This window comes from Drosophila takahashii, chromosome X (genome assembly GCF_030179915.1).
Source record: "Drosophila takahashii strain IR98-3 E-12201 chromosome X, DtakHiC1v2, whole genome shotgun sequence".
Taxonomy (NCBI): Eukaryota; Metazoa; Arthropoda; class Insecta; order Diptera; family Drosophilidae; genus Drosophila; species Drosophila takahashii.
In genome coordinates this window covers 5,589,057-5,608,706 of record NC_091683.1, presented here as the reverse complement: position 1 = coordinate 5,608,706, position 19,650 = coordinate 5,589,057, and the positions used below count along the sequence as shown (strand labels likewise).

At 35.3% G+C, this 19,650-nt stretch overlaps 1 protein-coding gene across 1 annotated transcript; it reads left to right on the top strand.

Moving 5' to 3' along the window:
• Positions 1-71: 71 nt before the first annotated feature.
• On the top strand, positions 72-19,591 carry LOC108066896 (TWiK family of potassium channels protein 7). The gene is made up of 8 exons (XM_017155620.3): positions 72-576; positions 17,000-17,161; positions 17,223-17,346; positions 17,609-17,758; positions 18,061-18,252; positions 18,312-18,427; positions 18,765-18,857; positions 18,924-19,591. Exons 1-8 carry the CDS (start codon positions 325-327, stop codon positions 19,077-19,079), a joined length of 1,245 nt encoding a protein of 414 aa, XP_017011109.1. The 5' UTR covers positions 72-324; the 3' UTR covers positions 19,080-19,591.
• Positions 19,592-19,650: the final 59 nt, after the last annotated feature.

Below are 19,650 nucleotides of genomic sequence, written 5' to 3'. Positions count from 1 at the left end.
CACCTTTTTGGGGATTTGGGGAGCCCGTGTATCCGGTTCAGCGCGAAAACACAACAGTCGCAACTTTGACTTGTTGACGGTTGGTTCTCCTCGGGATTCTGGGGCTGCGTCGATTTGTCGAGCTTTTGGCGCGAGTGCGAGAAATTTCGAAAATTGCCTGAATTGCGTGAGTGCTGCACAAAAAATGCTGGACCCACAGGACCGAAGAGGGCCGGGCCCCTAAATAAATACCCAACACACCTAAATAAATAAATAAAAATATCAATTAAATAAAATTAAATTAAATGCAATCGAAATATTAAGTGTGGCATAAACAAGATTAAAATGCCGATCAAAAAGGTGGCGGTGAAGGAGTACGATTCGCAGGATGAGGCCAGCACCGAGTTGCTGGAGAAGCTGAAGCATCTCGACCGCCGTGTGGATGCCGCCGAGGGCGGGGGCGTGGCCAAGGGGGCGGCCGGCGGACGGAGGAGCCCCGCAGGATTCGCCTGCTGGCAGTCGGTCAAATGGAAGTCGGCCCTCAATCACATCGGACTGCTCGTCTCGCTGTCCATCTACTGCGGCGTGGGAGGATTGGTAAGAGAACCTCAACGGGAACGTCCCCACCAGACCTGAACATAACTAAACAAATATTTAATTATTTTCCATGTATTTCTTTTTTTTTCTGATTTTTTTTCTTTTGGATTTTTGGCTTTGGTTTTTCGCCGCGAACATGCAAAATGATTTGTGTTGGGCCAAAAGCCGAAAACGGCGAGCGTTAAAATTGTTTGGAGCAAGAACGAAAAGCAAAACACATTAATACAGTGTTCGATCGAAGAAGGGGATTTCTGGGATTTAAAATATATTAAAATTCATATTTTTTAAACAAAGAAACAATTTTAAATAACCAATTTAGTGGCTTAAAATGCATTTCATCTTTTAAAATTCTTTTTTTTTCTGGAGCATACATTTTAAAGAAGGAAAGCAATTGCTAAAATTAAGTTTTCATTGCCAACTTAATTTATGTGAAAATCAACAAAATCAAAAATATAAAGAGCTTTTTAATTAAAACATAACAAACATCTTTTGAATACATTTTTAAAAATTATTATTATTAAATATTTAATTTTTAAATCAAAAGACTTGTTTAAAATGTTGGACAAAATACGAATTTTATAGGTTAGAAATTTTTAATAAGTGGGTAAATTTATAGCTTTTTATTTAATTATTTTGGAATTTTTTTAACACTGTTATTGGATTTTATCAACATCTCACTGTACCAATAAGAATAAAAACAATGACCCAAACAGAGCCAAAATTTATTGCAGTGGAAATACTAAAAATTATCCCAAAATTAAGTCATAAAACTATTTTGTACATTTAAGTGCCCCGCCTCCCCTAATTGCCTGTGCATATCCATCCAGACGCCCAAATCTGTCTGCCCGGTTGGCGGAGCAGGAGGAACTGCATCCAGCACGCTTTCTTTTTTTTTCTGGCCTTGTCTAAACATTTACATTTTGGCCAATGACGTCGTGGTTTTAGAAAACAGAAATGTATAAAACTGATGCCGTCAGTTGGGCTCTCATGATTGCAAAATAGCTGCAGTTAATCGGGGGAGTCGAAGGCGAGCGTCCTAATTGTTGTGTCCCACGACTTGACATATGGCCGAGTGTCGTGCCGCAAAGGTATTTGTTATATTGCCTCTCAATTTCCTCGAGCACCGACAATTACGGGCCTGGGAAATGGGAATGGATGGGCTTGGGATATGGGATATATATGGTATGGTATATGGTATGCTGGTGGGGGTGTTGGGCCAAATGAGCTGAATGAATGGATGTCGAAGCTTATCGAGGATGTCTGATATATGCTTTGGGGAAGCCACTGTTGAAGGCTATTTGTTTGGTTGTGATTTTTTCTTATTTATATATTCCATCTTTAAAGCATTTTTTCAGAAATGATCTTAAGATATTGGAAATTTTAATAAAAAAAGGTTTTCCTCTCATTTGTTATTAGATATCTGATTTATTTCGTTTTAAGTTGACCTATAAATATATTTTTTTTCCTTATAAGTTGTTTTATTATTTTAATACATTTTTCAATAATTCCTCTTTTTAATTATTTAATTTTAAAGCCATTTTTAGGAAACTATCTAAAGATATTTACATATTTATTTCGACTTTAAATTTTCTTAAATACTAAAAATCTTTTTTTTTTTCCTTATAAGTTGTTTTATAATTTAAATACATTTTTAAGAATTCCTCTCTGACAAATATTACAAATGTTCTATGTAAATTAATTTTATTTTTATGAACTTCTAATGACTGCCTTGGCAACTCGAATGATTCATGGCGCCTTGAATATGTTTGGTTATTTCTGGGCTATATCAAATTGAGTTTCACCCTGCGATTCCTGAAACCCCTCCACTCATTATCCCAGCGCTATCAACACCTAGCTGATATATCTGGCGATTTGCGCAGATTTCTGGCACACAAAAGCCATGCATTAATCAGGCAACACATTCGCATTCATATGGATTGTCGAGAAATCCCAACCCCAACCCAACGACCCTCCCCGAATTTTCGGAACCCTTCAATCTCTGCGCCACACACAACACCACATGTTGGCCAATTATGCGCACTTCTCACTTAAATGGCTCATCAAATTTATACCAAATTCACATTGGGGCATAGCATTTGTTTTATGTTCCGTTTTTTTTTTTTGATTTTCTGAGGCCTCAAACGCTTGATCTTTTTTTTGTTCTTTTTATAAACCGAAGAAAATTGAATTAATGCTGTTGAAATTGTAATGATACAATATCGTATTTGGTGTAAAAAAAATAGAGCAAAAATGTCAATGACTTCTAAAAAAACTCCACACAATTTACTTTTTATTGACTTAACCCCAGAGTCGCCCCCTTAACCCACCTCAAAAAAAGTCACAGTTCAACGGAAATGAATCCTGGGACGTGAACGGAACTGTCCACATCAGCATATCACATGACATTCAAGTTTTCTCACAATTTTTCCTTCAATCTTTTTCCAGCCGGAAATCAGTTTCAGTCACTTGACCAGCGAAAAAAACTTTTGATCTCCTCGAGATTGGTTTACAGAAAAGTTCCCTGCCCTATAAATAGCTTTTAAAGAACTGTCTTAAATGAAATCAAAGAAGTGTTATAAAAACTTAAAGATTTTTTTCAAAATATTTTAAAATGTTTAAACTTAAAATTTGTCTTTAAAATAATGTTTCTTTTTAATACTTAGTTCATGGCGTCATCTTTTCTGGGTTTCTCCCTTTTTTAAAACTATTTTTTATTCGAAAGATAAGCTGCCTTAAAGTAAAATCACATTTCGGGGGCAGCAAAATATAAAGTTTTAATTGCTTTTGTTGACGAGCTGGCCATGAAGAGCAATTGACATTTATCTATTTTATGGCTTTGTTTCCCTTCTGCTCCTTGAGCCTTGAGTTTATTTATTAATTAAGCCCAATTCGCAAGGGAGCGGAAGGGCAAGAAAAGGAGTGAAGCTCGAATTACGAGCATCAAACAGCCTCCATTCGCACATATGGCTAAAAAAAGGGGGATGAGTGGGCATAAATCATTTTAATTAGCATTTCGTAGCATACTTGAAGGCGTCGTCGATTCGTTCCACGTATGCATGTATGTGTGGGCTTTCTGTGTGTGTGTGTGTAAAATTTCACTTTGTCAAAAGTTGTCCAGCGGAAAAAGTTAGAGGCCAAGTGAATTAAGTTGCTGGCCAGAATAACGCACAACAACAAAATGGCCAATTAGACTCAAGTCAACCCTGCCCACTTTCCCCTATACACACACAGTTGCGGTCAGGAAAATAGTTGTTTTAAATTATTTGAAACAATATAATAATGTATAGGAAATATTTATATTTTCTTCTGTTTTTGGAAAATCCTGTATTTATTTTATATTGATTATATTGATTTATGACAAAAATAATATTTTGGAGGATGTTAAATTAGTTAGAAAAATAAATTCAAAACTAACAAAATAAATAAAAATTATAAATTATTTAAAAGCTGTATTTTCTTTTAAATTCTTAATAATTAACACTAGCATTTTGACCGCTGCTGTTCTGCGCTATATGTGAATTTCTGTTTCATGTGTGTGCTGGTGTTATCTGATTAACTGACCCATCCAAGCCTGCCCAGACATGATTTTTCATATCGAGGCCAATTTGCTTCTTGCCTCTTGGCCCTGAACGGAATCCAAAACCAAAACGAAAAGCCGCTGCCAAAAGTCAGGAACTAGGCACGGCCCAATAGGCGCTTTTCCGCATTTCCACCGCGGATGTTTGCAACAGGAAGACAAAAGAAGAGAGCGACGGAGAAAATGACGGCCAGGGAAAGGGGAAAACCTATTGGGGAACGCTGGAAAATCACGTCAGGTTCGCATTAGGACAATATTTTGACATTTCTTTTTGTTTCTTAAAGAGTGATAGAAAGTTTGGGTAAGAATAAACACAATTTAACTTTAATTAAGGAAGATACATGAAAGGAAGGAAATATTTAATCAATTTAAGGACATTTACTTGTTTTTATTTTTTTGCTTAAGATTATTGGAAATATCTTTATCGGTATGATTAAAATGATAACTAGAAATAAAAATTTTCAAAAAAAAAACTTTAGAATACTTTAGGTAAATGTAGATCCATTTCATATCCACATATGTACCTTTTTTATAGAAATTTGAAATATAATTATTAAAATTTTTTTTTGATGTTATTATTTATTTATTGTTATAATTGTGACTAGTATATTATGTTTGATAATTATGTTTGAGTATAAAATGAAATGAATTTTGGTATTCAAAAAGTATGCAATCCAAAAATGTTCTGGTGATTTACTACTTTTTCTTTTGTTGAATTGAGAGCTCTACCACAAGTGATGAAATACCAAGAGTCCGAGTCAATTCGATTTTGGTTTGCTAATGAAACCATTATGCTCCATCGGCATCTCAGCTATGCAACACACCGATTGCAAATTCCAATCATGTATCCCCCATTCAAATTCCCCACCCAACCCAAAACCAAACCCAAACCGAAACCCGAACATTCCCAAAATTACCGAGCAATGACAAGCCAAGCGATTCGATGCGGAGACAGAGATCCATTCGATAGACATAAGATGGAAATGGGAAATGGAAAAACCAACTCGGAACTCGGAATTGAAAGTGTTTAAGTGTATTAGACAAAGCCATCGACCTGCGTGGTGAGGCATACAAATCGAGATTCAATTTACAACCTACAACCGAAAAAAAAGGACAGAGATCAAATGGATTGCAAGTCATAAAATCACTTTTCAGAGAGAGTGCAAAGTGGAAAGTTTCAGCAATTTAACACGCAAGAATGAGCCGAATGAGTATTTGTTTTTCTTGGGCTTCACATATGTCCAAAGCACGAGATACAAATTATTTTTGGCCAGCGGCCAGGGGAATAAATACAAAATGAATACATCAAGTGGGTGGGCGAGTGGATGGGATGGCCGTAAAATTATTAACAAATTATGCGGCGACAGGCAGGTGACAAGAATCGGACAGATTTATGCGGGGAGTCGCCAAGTGTGAAATGAATTTATATATCCCATCGGAGATTTTCCGGGGCGTCGCGTGTCGCGTCCAAAAATTAAATGAAATCCGAAAATAAACAAAATTGACTCATTTCGGGGGAATCTCGTTAAGTTGCCATTGTGCGTATGGATATACTTGAATATATTCAGTAGAGCCGCTTTCCAGGTCACCAAGTGCATGGAGCAGTTAGCCCCGATCCGCTGGAAGCATCCATCCATCCATCAATCAATCGTTAATGTCCCAGCCAGTTGGCTCATCGCATTTATCAGTTTTTGCCATTTTTACTTTTAATTGTTTGTTTACACGGGCCGATTTATTTTTTTATATTTTTTTTTAATGGCCGGCTTATAAATCTTTCTGGCCAGATTGTGAATTGCGAATTTATGTACTTTAAGAGTGTGAAAAATTGATGGCCAGCCATTTGACAAGCAGGTTTTTGGGAAAAAATTGTTATACAAATTATACTAAAAGTATATTTATTATAAAATATATTTTTGTAAATTATAATTGTATTTTTATTTAACATTTCACTATTAAATTTAGATTTTAATTATAAAATATGTTTTAAAATTAAAAAAAATATGTAAAAATAAAATAATGGTTTATTTATTAAATTGTTTACAATTAAACATTAACTTTGAATTTAGAAAACAATGTAAAATGTTTTCAGTGTAGAATATAATTTATAATTATTATTGATTCAATTTAAATAATCCATTAAATTCGATTCAATAGGTCTTTTCTTTTGTAAACAAACGTCTTTCCCCAAGAAATTAAACTTATTTTTTTGCCAGTCATTTTTAATTTTCCGTCTCCAAGCGAATTCCATTTACATTTTCCTCCACCATCTTCAATATTTATTTGCCATTTAAATGCCGATACTTTTTCCCAATTCTTTATATCTATCCCAGGGATTCACCCACGCTTCTGGCGATTAAAGCGACGTCACTGTTTATGGGCGGCCACATCATACACGCCCCTTGACAATGGCAACAATTAACCCCTCCTCGGCCCGCGTTTAACCCCTGGCCGCCCAGCACTATCGCTTTCATTTTTCCGCATTGTTTGCTTGTTCGCTTCTTGTTCTCACCTTGTTTTCGCTGTTGTTTTTCTTGATTTTTCCTCCGCTCGGCCTGCGAGGCGTATGAGTAATATGCGTATGCGTGATGATTTCTGATTTCTTCTCTTTTTATGCTACCATGTAGCATATTCCACGCTCGTTTTCTATCTTTAACCGTGAAGCAAATAAATTTGAAGAATTCTTTGTTTGCATTCGACTCGTTGCTCGCCATTCTCGCCGCTCGCGGAAATAAATTGAAAATCATTTGTAAACTATTTGCAGAATCGCTGTATAATTATGATGATGAAATGTCTGCCAAAACAAACTGCTGGCATTAATAATTTATACAATTTATTAGCAAATTAAAATAATAAACTACCGCTGCCGATTTGATTTATTTATTTGCTTAGCTAACAAAAAAAAACAGTTGTTCCTATTTTGTTTTCGAATATTACGAATTTATGGTGTGAAATTTAAATTGGCAACGAGAAAAACAAACCAAACAGTTTTATGTGGAGTTGGCATGTGAAGGTTGTGGTTGTGGTTGCTCTTCTTAAAGTTTTCGTATTCCTTATTATTTTTTTGCTTGACTTTCGTAGGTGGTATAGTTGCAGGAAGTGGCTTATAACAAAACGTTCGACGCCGAATTTGCATAATTGAACAGGCGAATTGGAGTGTGGACTTTAGTTAGCCAAAGAATACATTTTTGTTTGGGTTTTGTGGCGACTGTAAATATGCTCTTTTATTTTATAGTTCTTGGAAATATATTATATTCTATTTTTTGGGATTTTATAAAGATCATATATTAAGTTACAACAGTGGAAAATTGAGACCCGGGGTTTTTGGCAAAAATAGGATTATTTCGTTTAGTTTTTTTTGCTGTAGTTTGGCCTAAAATGGACCAAAAACAAAAATGTTTACTGTTTTGAACAGCTAACAATCTCTTAAATTGATCGCCTTCACTTTTCGGTCGGATTTGGAAGAATTAATTTTTGACACAATTTTCGCATTTTTGATAAGGGGTTACATCATGATTTTTTGCGAAAAATGGCAAAAATTAAAAATTTCCAGGTTGAAATGCCAATCGATAGGGAATTTTATTACGAGTTCAACGAGGTATGACATTCCATGTTTGGATCATTATTTCCATTGTTATGGCCAAAATACTGTTTATTTTTGGGTAAAAAATCAAGATCTTGATTTTTAGTAAAAATTTGATTTTTTATTATAGATTTTTTGCTGTAACTTGGACAAAAATGGTCACAAATCAAAAAGGCGCACTGTTTTGTGCAGCTTACAACCTTATAATTAATATCAATACACTTTGCGCCTGATTTGGGAAAATTAATTTTTGACCCAATTTTTGTTTTTTTTTAAGGGGTACCATCATCATTTTTTGCGAAAAATGGCAAAAATAAAAAATTTCCAGGTTGAAATGCCAATCGATAGGGGATTTTATTACGAGTTCAACGAGGTATGACATTCCATGTTTGGATCATTATTTCCATTGTTATGGCCAAAATACTGTTTGTTTTTGGGCTACAAAATTAAGATCTTGATTTTTGGAAAAACATTTTTATGTTTTTTTAAGTTTTAATTTTTTTGGCATACTTTTTTTTATCAAATCAGTCACACAAATCTAATAGCTCGAAATACACTGCAAACACTTTCGCCAAATTCGACCGCAGCAATTACCAAAAAGTGAAAGCCAAGGAGGAGGGTTGGGGTAAGCCAAAAAACAGCGAACTAGAACTCGGTCAACTTTTTAGCCCCGGCCATTCTGGCGCCTTGCGTGCTGCACCAAAATCCGAAATCGGTGTAAAGCCAAAATCCGCGGGAGCCAGCCCCATTAACCCACCTCCTCATCGGAGGAGTCGTAGTCCTCCTCCTCCTTCCCCCCGCCAATTTGGCCAATTTGCCCCTCCTCTCAGTTGAACATTGACGCGGCTTTGATTGTTTTTTTTTTTGCAGGTCGACAGTCGCGGCAATCTTAGACATAAGGCAGCACGCAAGTCGCAGTCAAAGCAACTCAATTTTTAAAGGCAAACGCAGCGGCAGGAGCAGATCCTTAAAAGGTTTTTCCAGGTTAATAAAAGAGCATGTCGGGCAGGAAGAAAAACATTTTAGATCTAGGGGTTTTTCTGTTTTTGAGACTCGATTAAAAAAAAATTCAAAAGTCTAAAATTTTTTATTTATTATTTTATTATTTATTTTAGATATTTTTTACTACTTTTTTTAAAGTAGCTTATTATAATTTTAAGGTAAATAATTCATTTGTTGAAACTTAGCAGCGTTTGTCCAAAAATGTAAGTAAATTTCTCATTCCAAGTTATTTAGTTTATAATCATTTTAGAGAAAAGAATTTATACTCGAAAATAAAAATAAATTAACAAAAAATAGCTGTCGCAAAAACAATAAATCTATCAAATTGAATTACTAAATTTGGAAACAGTATTTCCTATTTATCAAGTTTATAATAATTTTAGAGAAAATAATTTATACTCGAAAATAAAAATAAATTAACAAAAAATAGCTGTCGCAAAAAAAAAGTCTATCAAATTGAATTACTAAATTTGGAAACAGTATTTCCTATTTATCAAAATTCATCTCGAATGGGTAATCCATAGTTGATATGAACTGCCATTAAAATCGCCGCAAGTTAAAGTTGCGTGCAAAATTTTTGCATGTCAAAATGGCGTTGATTGATGGTGACTTTCTGTGTGTGCCGCTAAATGCACATAATGCGCATACGCAGCGTGTGACGATGTTTGGGCCAAGTTTTTCCGCAACCCAAGTTCCCGACTCAGCATATTTTCCGAGCGAAAAGAAAAGAGTGAGCGACAAGCGGTAAACAATAAAAACACTTACGCACTCACCAGAAAGTAAATAGATGGATGTAATACTTTGCGTGAACTTTGACAGGCTGCGAAATGCATTAAAGTTTTCCGTATTGAAAGGGGGAAGGAAGTTGCACAAGTCGATTATGGAAATTGCTGGGGGGAAATTCAAACAATATACGTGTTGGACTTATGAGTCCCAAAAGCGAAAAGAATTTGGCTCGGGATTTTCTGGCAACTTTTTTGACAGCTTTATTTTTTGGTGGATTTTATAGTTAATTTTTGTTTGAATTTTTTTGTATTTAAATTTTTTATTAAATTATTTCGACATTGGCAAGCACTAATAAAATTCTTAATAAAATAATAAAATTCCGCAAGTCATATAACCACAAGTTGTTAACACGTTTAGCCCACTTTAAACATTTTTATTTGCATAAGTGCCACGAAAATACTTAATAACCCCTACAAAACTAAGCTGCCCATTTATAGATTTGAACAAGACCAAGACAACCATATTGTCAGACTCTTAAAAACCAACTTATTACTAATTCCCCTTGCCGCAAACAAGGCTATCAATTTCATGGTTTAACCGCCCCTTCGACCAAAAATGATGCCATCGCTTGCAAATTGAAAATAAAATGAAATAAAATAAAATAAAATGCGAGTAAAAGCCACAAATCATCGTGGGCCAAGAACAGCAATCTCATTAGCCAACAAATTCATCCGGCAGCTGGCCACAACACAGTGTCAATCAAAAGTCAGCCACCCAACGCCCCCTTTTCCCATGGACAGCTGCCAAAAAGGGGGCGGGGCTGGTAATTCACCAGCTCATAATTAGAAAATTAAAAAACTATCTTTCTCGGCTGTCCACGAAATTTGCCTTGTTCTTCATTATTTTCAAGTAATCATTATTTGTTTTGTGTTTTTGTCTGGTTTTTTTTGTGGCTCATTAAGACACTTGAGAACTTGAGATTTTAGGACCCACAGAGATGAGCAGGTGATTTCCGAGGCAGAGAACTCAAAGTCATTCGGAGGAACACGCTTTGTAATGAGATTAAAATTGAGACTCTTGTTTGTTTGTTTGCAGGGGATTCTCTTAATTTGGCCAGCTTAAATTCATGCTAGAGAAGAGCCTTTTGGCGTGACTCATAAGTTATTCATGATTCCATTATGGGGAAATAATAATTTTAAACACTGCATATTTACGACTCAACTACAATTTTCCTGTTTTCTAAGAATCTGTTCATTTTCAGCACGCAAAGTTGTTAGAGGAGAGCATTTTATTAAAATATTTAATATGTGAGCGTTTAATTGAATAATGTATGTTATATTAATGTTATTTTAGACTATATATTTATTTTATATTTTTAGAAAGACCTTACAAAGTGTTAATTAAGATAACTCAAAGTTTAATAACTTTTTTAAGTACCATAATTCCTTTTATTTTTTAACCGAGTGGAGGATTCATCACCCAAATCTAATGAATATCTAATGAATATGTCAATAAATATTACAAAATAGATAACGAATGATTTTTTTAAATTTCCTAAAAGTAGTTTAAAATAATATAAGCTTAGGTTATTTGAATGAAGACTATATTAAGTGCATTGTGGCTTTAAAAGTCCCCCCAAAATCCAACTTTTTAAGATTATTTATTCTTGCGATACTATCGGCTGGTGGTCGTGAGTGGCAACCATCGCCAGCCTCCGCCTCCTTTCGCCCACTATCGCCCAGTAATATGTTCTATGTACTATGCCATGTGGCACGCAATCTCAAGACCCTCTTTCGGTTCGACGGGCATAATCTTTCTGGTTTTCCCACAATTCTGCTGCCATGTTTGGCTTACACACATCACGGAGCGGTAAAAAACGCGTCGCAGACGCACACAAATCAAAGGCGGAAAAAAACGCGAGTCACGTGGGCGGGGGCAAGTTGGTTTGGAGTTCGGAGTATATACATATATTAGCCCTAACAGCTGATTTGTTGTCGTGGCATGCAAATAGCAAATAGCACCCACCTCTTCGTTTTTTTATAACGTCTCCGTTGGCTTGTCACGTGCTGATGGACACGCAAAATGGGTGGGTCAAAGTTGGAGTGACCCCCACTCACAACATCACATTCGTTATGATTTTTCACCTAAAACAGCTCCAAGAGCTTAAAGTCGGCTTACGATTATGTCAAGCGATTCGGTAGAATTTATTATTATTTATTATTTTAAGTCTTTTTTGACCAAACATATTTACAAAGCTAAACATTTTTTTGTTACTTATTAAGCAAAATATAATATTAATATTTTGTATTAAATTGTCAAGAAGTTATTATGATTGGATCAATTATATTGTATTTGTTTTTGGGCTAATTGGTATTTTAGTAATAATCATATTAGTGTAATTATTTGATTGGTAATAAGATTTTTATAAAATAGTAAATATTATATAATTAATAATGAGTATTATAATAAGTATTTTACTATCGATTTTTAAAGAATTTTCGTTGATTTATTTTAATTATGATTATTTTATTATTAGTATGTGGTATTGTAGGTGTAACCATGTAAATAATTACTATTAATTATAATATTTAAAATACAATTTTTACTATCGAATTTCCAAGTATTATATTGTTCCATGTTTTGTATCATTGTTTGCCTGTACTTAGATCCATTTAACTATCCCTGCTGATTTGCAATTCCTGTGATGATTGGCCATTTCAGTTTCAGTCTGGGGGGAAATCAAGTGACAAAAGTAGTCCTGGTGGCAATCACGATGATGGTGATGTGGCATGTGTCTAGACTCTAGGCCCGATAATGATGACAATCTCTGGATTTTGGAACTCAGAACCAAGAACCCAGAAACGAATGCCCAGCCCCTGAGTTCCGTCCGTGGTGGTTATTTGGGTCAAGCTGGGGGCATTAGCATAAAACGAACATCCAAAACGGCGCTCCAGGAGCAAATGGCACTTACTCGCCGATTTTTCTGGGCATTGTGAACGGAATTGGTTAATTAACCGCAGGTGGGGCTGCCCTCTCGATGGCATTATCATTCCGTTGGATTTTAATTTGATTTCGGTGCGTTGTTCGTTGTTCTTTTTTTTTTTAATTTTTTTAACTGCTTCATATTTTTCTGTTTGCCTTCGGCCTTGGCCATAATAATTACGCATAAATATGTCAAGTGGCGAAAAGTGCGAATGGAGTGGTGGGGAAAGCAGTGGGTGGTCTTTCCTCTTCGGGGCTGCTGTGCTTGCTTTTGGCTATAAAAAGCCATAAGCACTTATATTTACGATTATAATTGGGCCTTTTTCCGTTTTCCGTCTGTGTGTCAACGGAATGGGAAGGGGTACCCGATTTCTTTGAGTGTTTTCGAAGGAAATCCAACTGTTACAAGTGCCTTGTGCTGTGATTGTTCTGCACACCAAATTTATTACGGTTTGGCCGTAGGGATCCTGAGATATTAACCATTAAAGATTACGACTGCCTTTCGAACTTAATGGCCATTTAACTCGTTGGGATGCTTGCCTAGAATCACCAAAAATACTTTATTTAAATAGCTGAGCCTAATCGAGCTGCAAATCATATTTCATCCCACTGTTCTTTATTAGTTTATGTAGTCTGTAAAATTTACCATTGTTATAAAGCATAGATCCTGAGATAAGATTCCCCATTAAATCAATTAACAAGTTAAATCATTAAAATTTACACATAATATTTACATTTCCCCCAAGCAATGTTTTGATGTTTTCATAATAAATATAATTTATGCCCACGTTTTATGTAGGTATATTCCATTGGATTTTCCAGTAATTTTCACTTAGTTATTATCCACACAGATCCCGAGTTTTGGTGTTGTGCCATCAAATCACTTAACAAGTTCAGTCGTTAAATTTTACAATAGATCAGCTGGGGCAAAGAGTAAAGAGCCCTCATGCCATTCGGTTTTATTGCGACGAGCGGAGCGCACTCAATAAATAATCAAAACCTAATGAGCTGCCAGCGATTTATGCGTGGAACAACAAGTTTGTGGAAATTATGTCTAATTTGGTATCAAATCATAAGCTCATAAAATCAACAAACCAAATTCGCTGACGCTACCGCCCGCGGTTTTTAAACGCGAACGACAGAAGCGCGGCGATACGGAAAATGTGGAAAAGTGTTTTCGTGCCCATAAACAAACAAGTCTCGTTCTTTTTTTGTCGTCTCCGAAAGTGAAACAATATTTAAGGTTGGAGCGAAAATCAGCTCCAAAAAGGGCGCCCAGCGGACGCCGTTGTCCATTTTCGCATTTTCACGACGCTTCCGTTTTGGCAGGACCCCCCGGAAAACTTTCGCCGCTTTTCCAGTGGGTCAGGGTCCTCGTCCTCGGCGGTCATTGCCGCCCCTGGAACTAATTTTCAATAAATAATACCAATTTATATTTATTATGCATCGGGCGGGCGCATTTGTTTTGATTTTATTCGCTGACGGCCCTCGTAATAATGTTCTCTCTTCTGGTAAATAATCATAAATACCGAATGCAAAGATTTATTGTTATTTTTTCGAGTTCGTTGAGTGAGAACGTCTATAACGCGTGATGGGGTTTGGTTTTGGGCCAGCCCATTAAATCTTGATTTGGATAAGTAAATCCTGGGATAATGAAATTGTTTAAAAATGTTGATACACAAAATAAATTATATAAATGTAGTTTATTTATTTTTTTAAACTTTATAAAATTTAGAAACACAAACAATTTTTAGCGTCATGAATACTAGGAACCCAAAAAAATAATATCATAATAATAAATCCTAAATATTAAAGGCTGAAATGGTCCATAACCTCCATGGTTTCAGTATCCCTTTCGGTTTATCCGCCCCTTTACACATCCCAAACCTCAACTCAATGCAACCCATAGATCCTGAAATATGACCCCCTATATCATTATTGAAAAAAGTTACCCCGACACCCTGGGGCTTCAAGGATGGCCCACTATACTGAATCAATCTGTGACCTTGTTCTTGGTCTTTGGGGCTGCCGTTTGGCCGTTCAGTCTGTTTACTGACCGTAGCCCGCTTTTGGGGAGCTCGCAGCGGAAATGAATTATCGCCCGCTAAATGGGCGCGCACATCATTATTATTATACTCATAGCGGAGCCACCAACAGCTGGAGTTGCAAAAACATTTTAGCTGGGATTTTCTGTTCTTGTTTATTTTTCTGTTTTTTTTTTTCTTGCCCCCTTTGTAATGAAGAGAAATCGCGATGGGGATATGAAAAAAATAAAAAGAGGAGCAGCTGTAAAAATGGAAAAATTACTGGTTCTGGTTTCTAGAACGGCTTGTCAATCTGGATTAGGTCCAGCCCTGATTTTTTTTATATTTTTAATGCCACTCCCAAAATGACCAACAAAGTGGGAAAAATAAAGGAAGTTTAATAGTTATTAATCTATAAATATTTAGGGTATTTCTACAAAATATTACATAAGTGCTTAAATAATAATTAATAGAGATTATTGCTTAACCTATAAAGATCAATAAGTTTTTTAAAGTATATTTTACTTTTTGTAAGTTACTAAAAATCAAATTATTTAGGAAAAAAATATTTAATATCTTTAAGAATATTTATTTATTTGAGTAAAAATATTTTTTGCTATATTTTTTCATAATATACAGATTTTCCGCAGTGTAGATCCTGAGACCCTGTTTCAGGTGGTCAGATTAAGGCACCGTGGGGCCACTCCATTATTTCCATATGTCGTGCGTTAATTGCCGCACATGTATGATGATGGCCAGAGGGTGAAAGGAGAAAAGGGTCCAAGGACTGGGAAATGGGGATTCGGGAGCTGAAAACACTCTAGCTCCGCTGTGTGTGTGATTTATGTTGTGCAAAATGGGGTGACAAAGTGACAAGTACCATAAGTCGGCCTTAGCAAAGAGTTGCGGGCGGGAAGTCACTTGGCGAATCAGTGATTTTATGGCCAAAACCAGAAGTGCGAGTCATTTGTCATAAATTTGGATTATAGCTTACCCTTACCCTACTTTTTATAGTTTGCAGGCCATTTCCTACGCACATTTAGTAAATAAATAATTGATATTAATATTTATCAGCTATATAAACATTTTTCTTATCTTAATAATAGGGTTATTTAAATTCCTTATACTTTATTTTTTAACAAGCATTAAGTTTAGCTCGTCTATATTTATTAATTAATTAAAATAGGAGTAGGTTAGTTAATTAAAATGGGATTTCCATTACTGGACTTGTAGTTCGATTTACAAAAATAATTTAAGGAATTTATTAATTTTTTATTTCGTTTATATTAAAAAATAAAGTTTAAAAAATGTTAGTTGGTTAATTAAAATGATTTGTACTTTTAGACTTAAAGTTGAATTTTCTAAAATATTTTTTTAAAATTTTTTTTACCTACTTTCTTAAATTCTAAATAAAATAGAAGTCACCGTTTTCTCATTTTTCGAAGGACCATTTCTCCTCAGCACACTTCCCGCCTAATCATAACTCACGGGGATTCCCCACTTTGCGAGTGGTCAGCAAACAAAAAGAGCAAAAAGGGAAAAGGGAAGATAACCCCATGTCCGATAATAATTATAATTTATGCGCCAGCACAGAAATAAAGCCAGACGCAAACTTTCAACTGTTCCGTCTGTCTGCGGATGTAACGAACCAAATTACAGATCTGTCCGCTTGTTCCTTCTCTATAGGATATATATATAAGTTCTTAAGTGACATGACACCATTGCAAGTTGGACAACTTGTCGCCCTTAAATTGTTCAGGGAAAACGGGAAAACGGTCAAGGGATTGATTTCGGAGGACAGAAGCAGGAATTAATTAACCAAATGCAGAAATGTGCAGCTGGGGAAAGCTTAAATAGAGGCGAGGACAACGAATTCAATTAATCAAAATGCAGACGTGCTAGGAATTCGACGATTTTTAGCAACTCAGTCAAAGTCACAAGTGAAGGAAACACTTTGAGCTTGAGTCACTCAAGGCTGCCCCTATATATCTTTCTTACCCCATTTTTCTTTCCAGTGTTCGAGTGTGTGTGTGCCGAAGAAAAATTGTCTGACACATTTAAATTGAATTTCCAAATTCATTCGCCTTTTTTTTCGCAAACATTTCTCTCTCGCCTGGTTCGCTTTCCATTTGCTGTTAAAAATAAAACCCAAAATCAATTTGTACAAACTATTTTTATATCGAAAAACAACATACTACAAGTTAAACAAATTTCCCCAAAAGAGATGATGTGTGAGAAATTGAATGAAGATTTGATTTTGTTGTATTTACGTTTCTTTCTTTCAATCACTAAAACATCAAACAATCGCATTTCGAATTCCACTGAATGGGCGAATTTTTTGGGGCTCATAAAAAATAATTGTAAAATAATTGTTCATAATTATTGTATAGGTCGTGGGGGTGAAGGTCAAAATGGATGAGAAATTAAATGTTTTTTTTGGTAAAGTATTCCTGGAATAAATCACATAAATAATAATAATACTAATTTTATTTAAAGTATATTTTATATATATTTATATATTTTTTGTTTCAGATTTTTCGGCATTTAGAACGTCCTGCGGAGGTGGAACGTCTCTCGCATCTCAAGGATGTGGTGAAAACCCACAGGGAACGCTTCATGCACACCATACTGAACAACACCGAGGTGCGCAATCTCGACGAGCTGTTGTCCTTTGAGTTGGCCAAATATGAAGCGGTAAATATATATTTTTATTTATTTATTTATCTTAAATGATCCCTTAATTATCCGATTGCAGGCGGTTCAACTGGCGGCTGAGGGAGGGCTGCTGATAGATAAAGATAAAGACTTTCCAGAGCCCTACGAGCGATGGAGCATTCTGCAAGCTGTGTTCTTCTCCTCGACTGTGTTAACCACCATAGGTGAGTGAAAAGAGTAAATAAGAAATTCGATTTTAATTGGGAGAGTGCACAATGAAAATGCTGACCAAAATACTTAATTAATAGATGCCTTAACCACTTGTTATTATTTTACTTTTGTAGTATTTAGTTTAATTTATTTTAATTCTTAATACAATTTTTTAAATTTTAGATCAGTTTATTTTTAAATTATATTATTTAAATGATAATTTTCCATTTTGGATTTTATACTAAATTTATTGAATTTACTCTTTAAATATTTCAGGCTATGGCAATATTGTGCCAGTCACGACTGGTGGTCGAGTATTTTGCATTTGTTTCGCCCTCATCGGCATCCCCTTCACCCTCACTGTGATTGCCGATTGGGGTCGATTGTTTGCCACCGCCGTCTCGGTTTTTGGCAAACATATGCCCAGTAAGTTTATTATTTAGTAAATTATAAATACAGATTAAAAAAAAGAAAAAAGCTAAATAAAAACAATTTTTTATTTTTAATTTTGAAGAGAAAGTAATTTAATAAACATTTAACAATTCAAGGGAACACGGTGCGCATGAGTAATATTCACACATTTAATATGGCATCACTCATACGCACTGTTGTCGCCTAACAGTTATTTTAAATAAATATTAATATGTTCTGCTACTCATTATCTTTACTAATTATTATAAGTTATTTCGAATAAATATTTATATAATTATCTCTACTTTTTCCCCCAGCCAAACCAAAGTTTACCAATTTTATTGGCAAGACCTGGTTCTATGCCATTTTGGCCGTTGGCTTTTTGGGCGTTTACTTGGCCGCCGGAGCTGGTCTTCTGTTGCTCTGGGAGGACGATTGGACCTTCTTCGACGGCTTCTACTTTTGTTTCATCACGATGACAACCATAGGATTTGGTGATTTGGTGCCAAGTGGGTCTAAGAACTTATATTATTTTGCTATTATTATAATTACTATACCCCCTTTGCAGAGAAACCCAACTATATGCTGCTGTGCACGCTGTACATTCTCATTGGCCTGGCCCTCACATCGACCATAATTGAGCTTGTGCGGCGACAATATGCCACCAGTTGGGCCAAGCTACAGGTAAGTTCTACACAGAATAAAAATTTACAAAAGATCAGATTGACATGATTAATATCATTTTGATATGAATAAAGATTATGTTTATCTTATTTTACAATATTGGCTTAAAAAATACTACATTTGTTATTTTAAAACAGTATTTTTTATAACTTTTATGAAATGATAAAATATCAAGTTGATATGTTTGAATCATAATTTGAAATTAATCATATCGGCTTTTTATTGATGTAGAAATTATTATTATTGAGGTAGAAATGACCCTTTTTCATATGGAATTTTTTCTGTGGAGATATTATGGAAAATCTAGACACAAATCTTATCAAAAATCTTTTTTTAGGAGCTTTCTGGACCCATGGCGGAGACTTTGCGTCGACTGGGCGAAACAGCAGGCACTGGACTCGATTATACCGCCCTGCAGAAGGTGCTAACGGTAGGAAAAATAATTAAATAAAAAATAAAATAAAAAAATATTATAAATATTATTTATTTATCCTAGGTCTCCATGCCGAAATGGAATAGCAAGAAGAACGATCACAGTCCCGACATTGCTGCCTTGGAGGCCATCACAAATGCCATTTTGAAGGAGGTGAAGGAGGCCCAGAACAACAAGCCCAAGGTCCTGCAGATCGTCATCTACGAGTCCTCCGTCTAGATTCTAGATTTATAAAAAAAAAACCAAAGAAAAAATCAGACAGCGAGAGAGCTTCCATCGCAAAGAAAAGTGCTGCATAATTTTGGGCAACCAGGCAGAAAAAAAAAAGAAAGAAAATATCAAGAAAAATATCAAACGTAGTTAGTTGCGGCCGCTGAGATCGTCAATCGTCGCCCATGGATTACAGTGGGCACTGGCTACTGTGGCACTGCCAGACTTCCATATATGTTTAGTGTCCGTACTTATAGCTATTATATAGTCAAATGTCTAGGCAATAACATTGCTCATACGTACTGAGGTCCCCACAACACAAACACACACACACACATACTCTCACACATGCAAAGCGCGGCAGGTGATTTAATATCTACATAGATAATATATATATTGTTTTTTTTTTGAGGAATTCTAACCGTATGTCGTAGCCTAAGTTATCGTTAATCTTAATCGTAACTCTTGTCCATACCATGCATAATTGTCATCTTACAAATAAACCAAGAAAAAGACTTTAATGATTTCGGAATTTTTGTTTTGTGGGTCTGAAATAGAATTATTTTATTTTTAAGGTAAT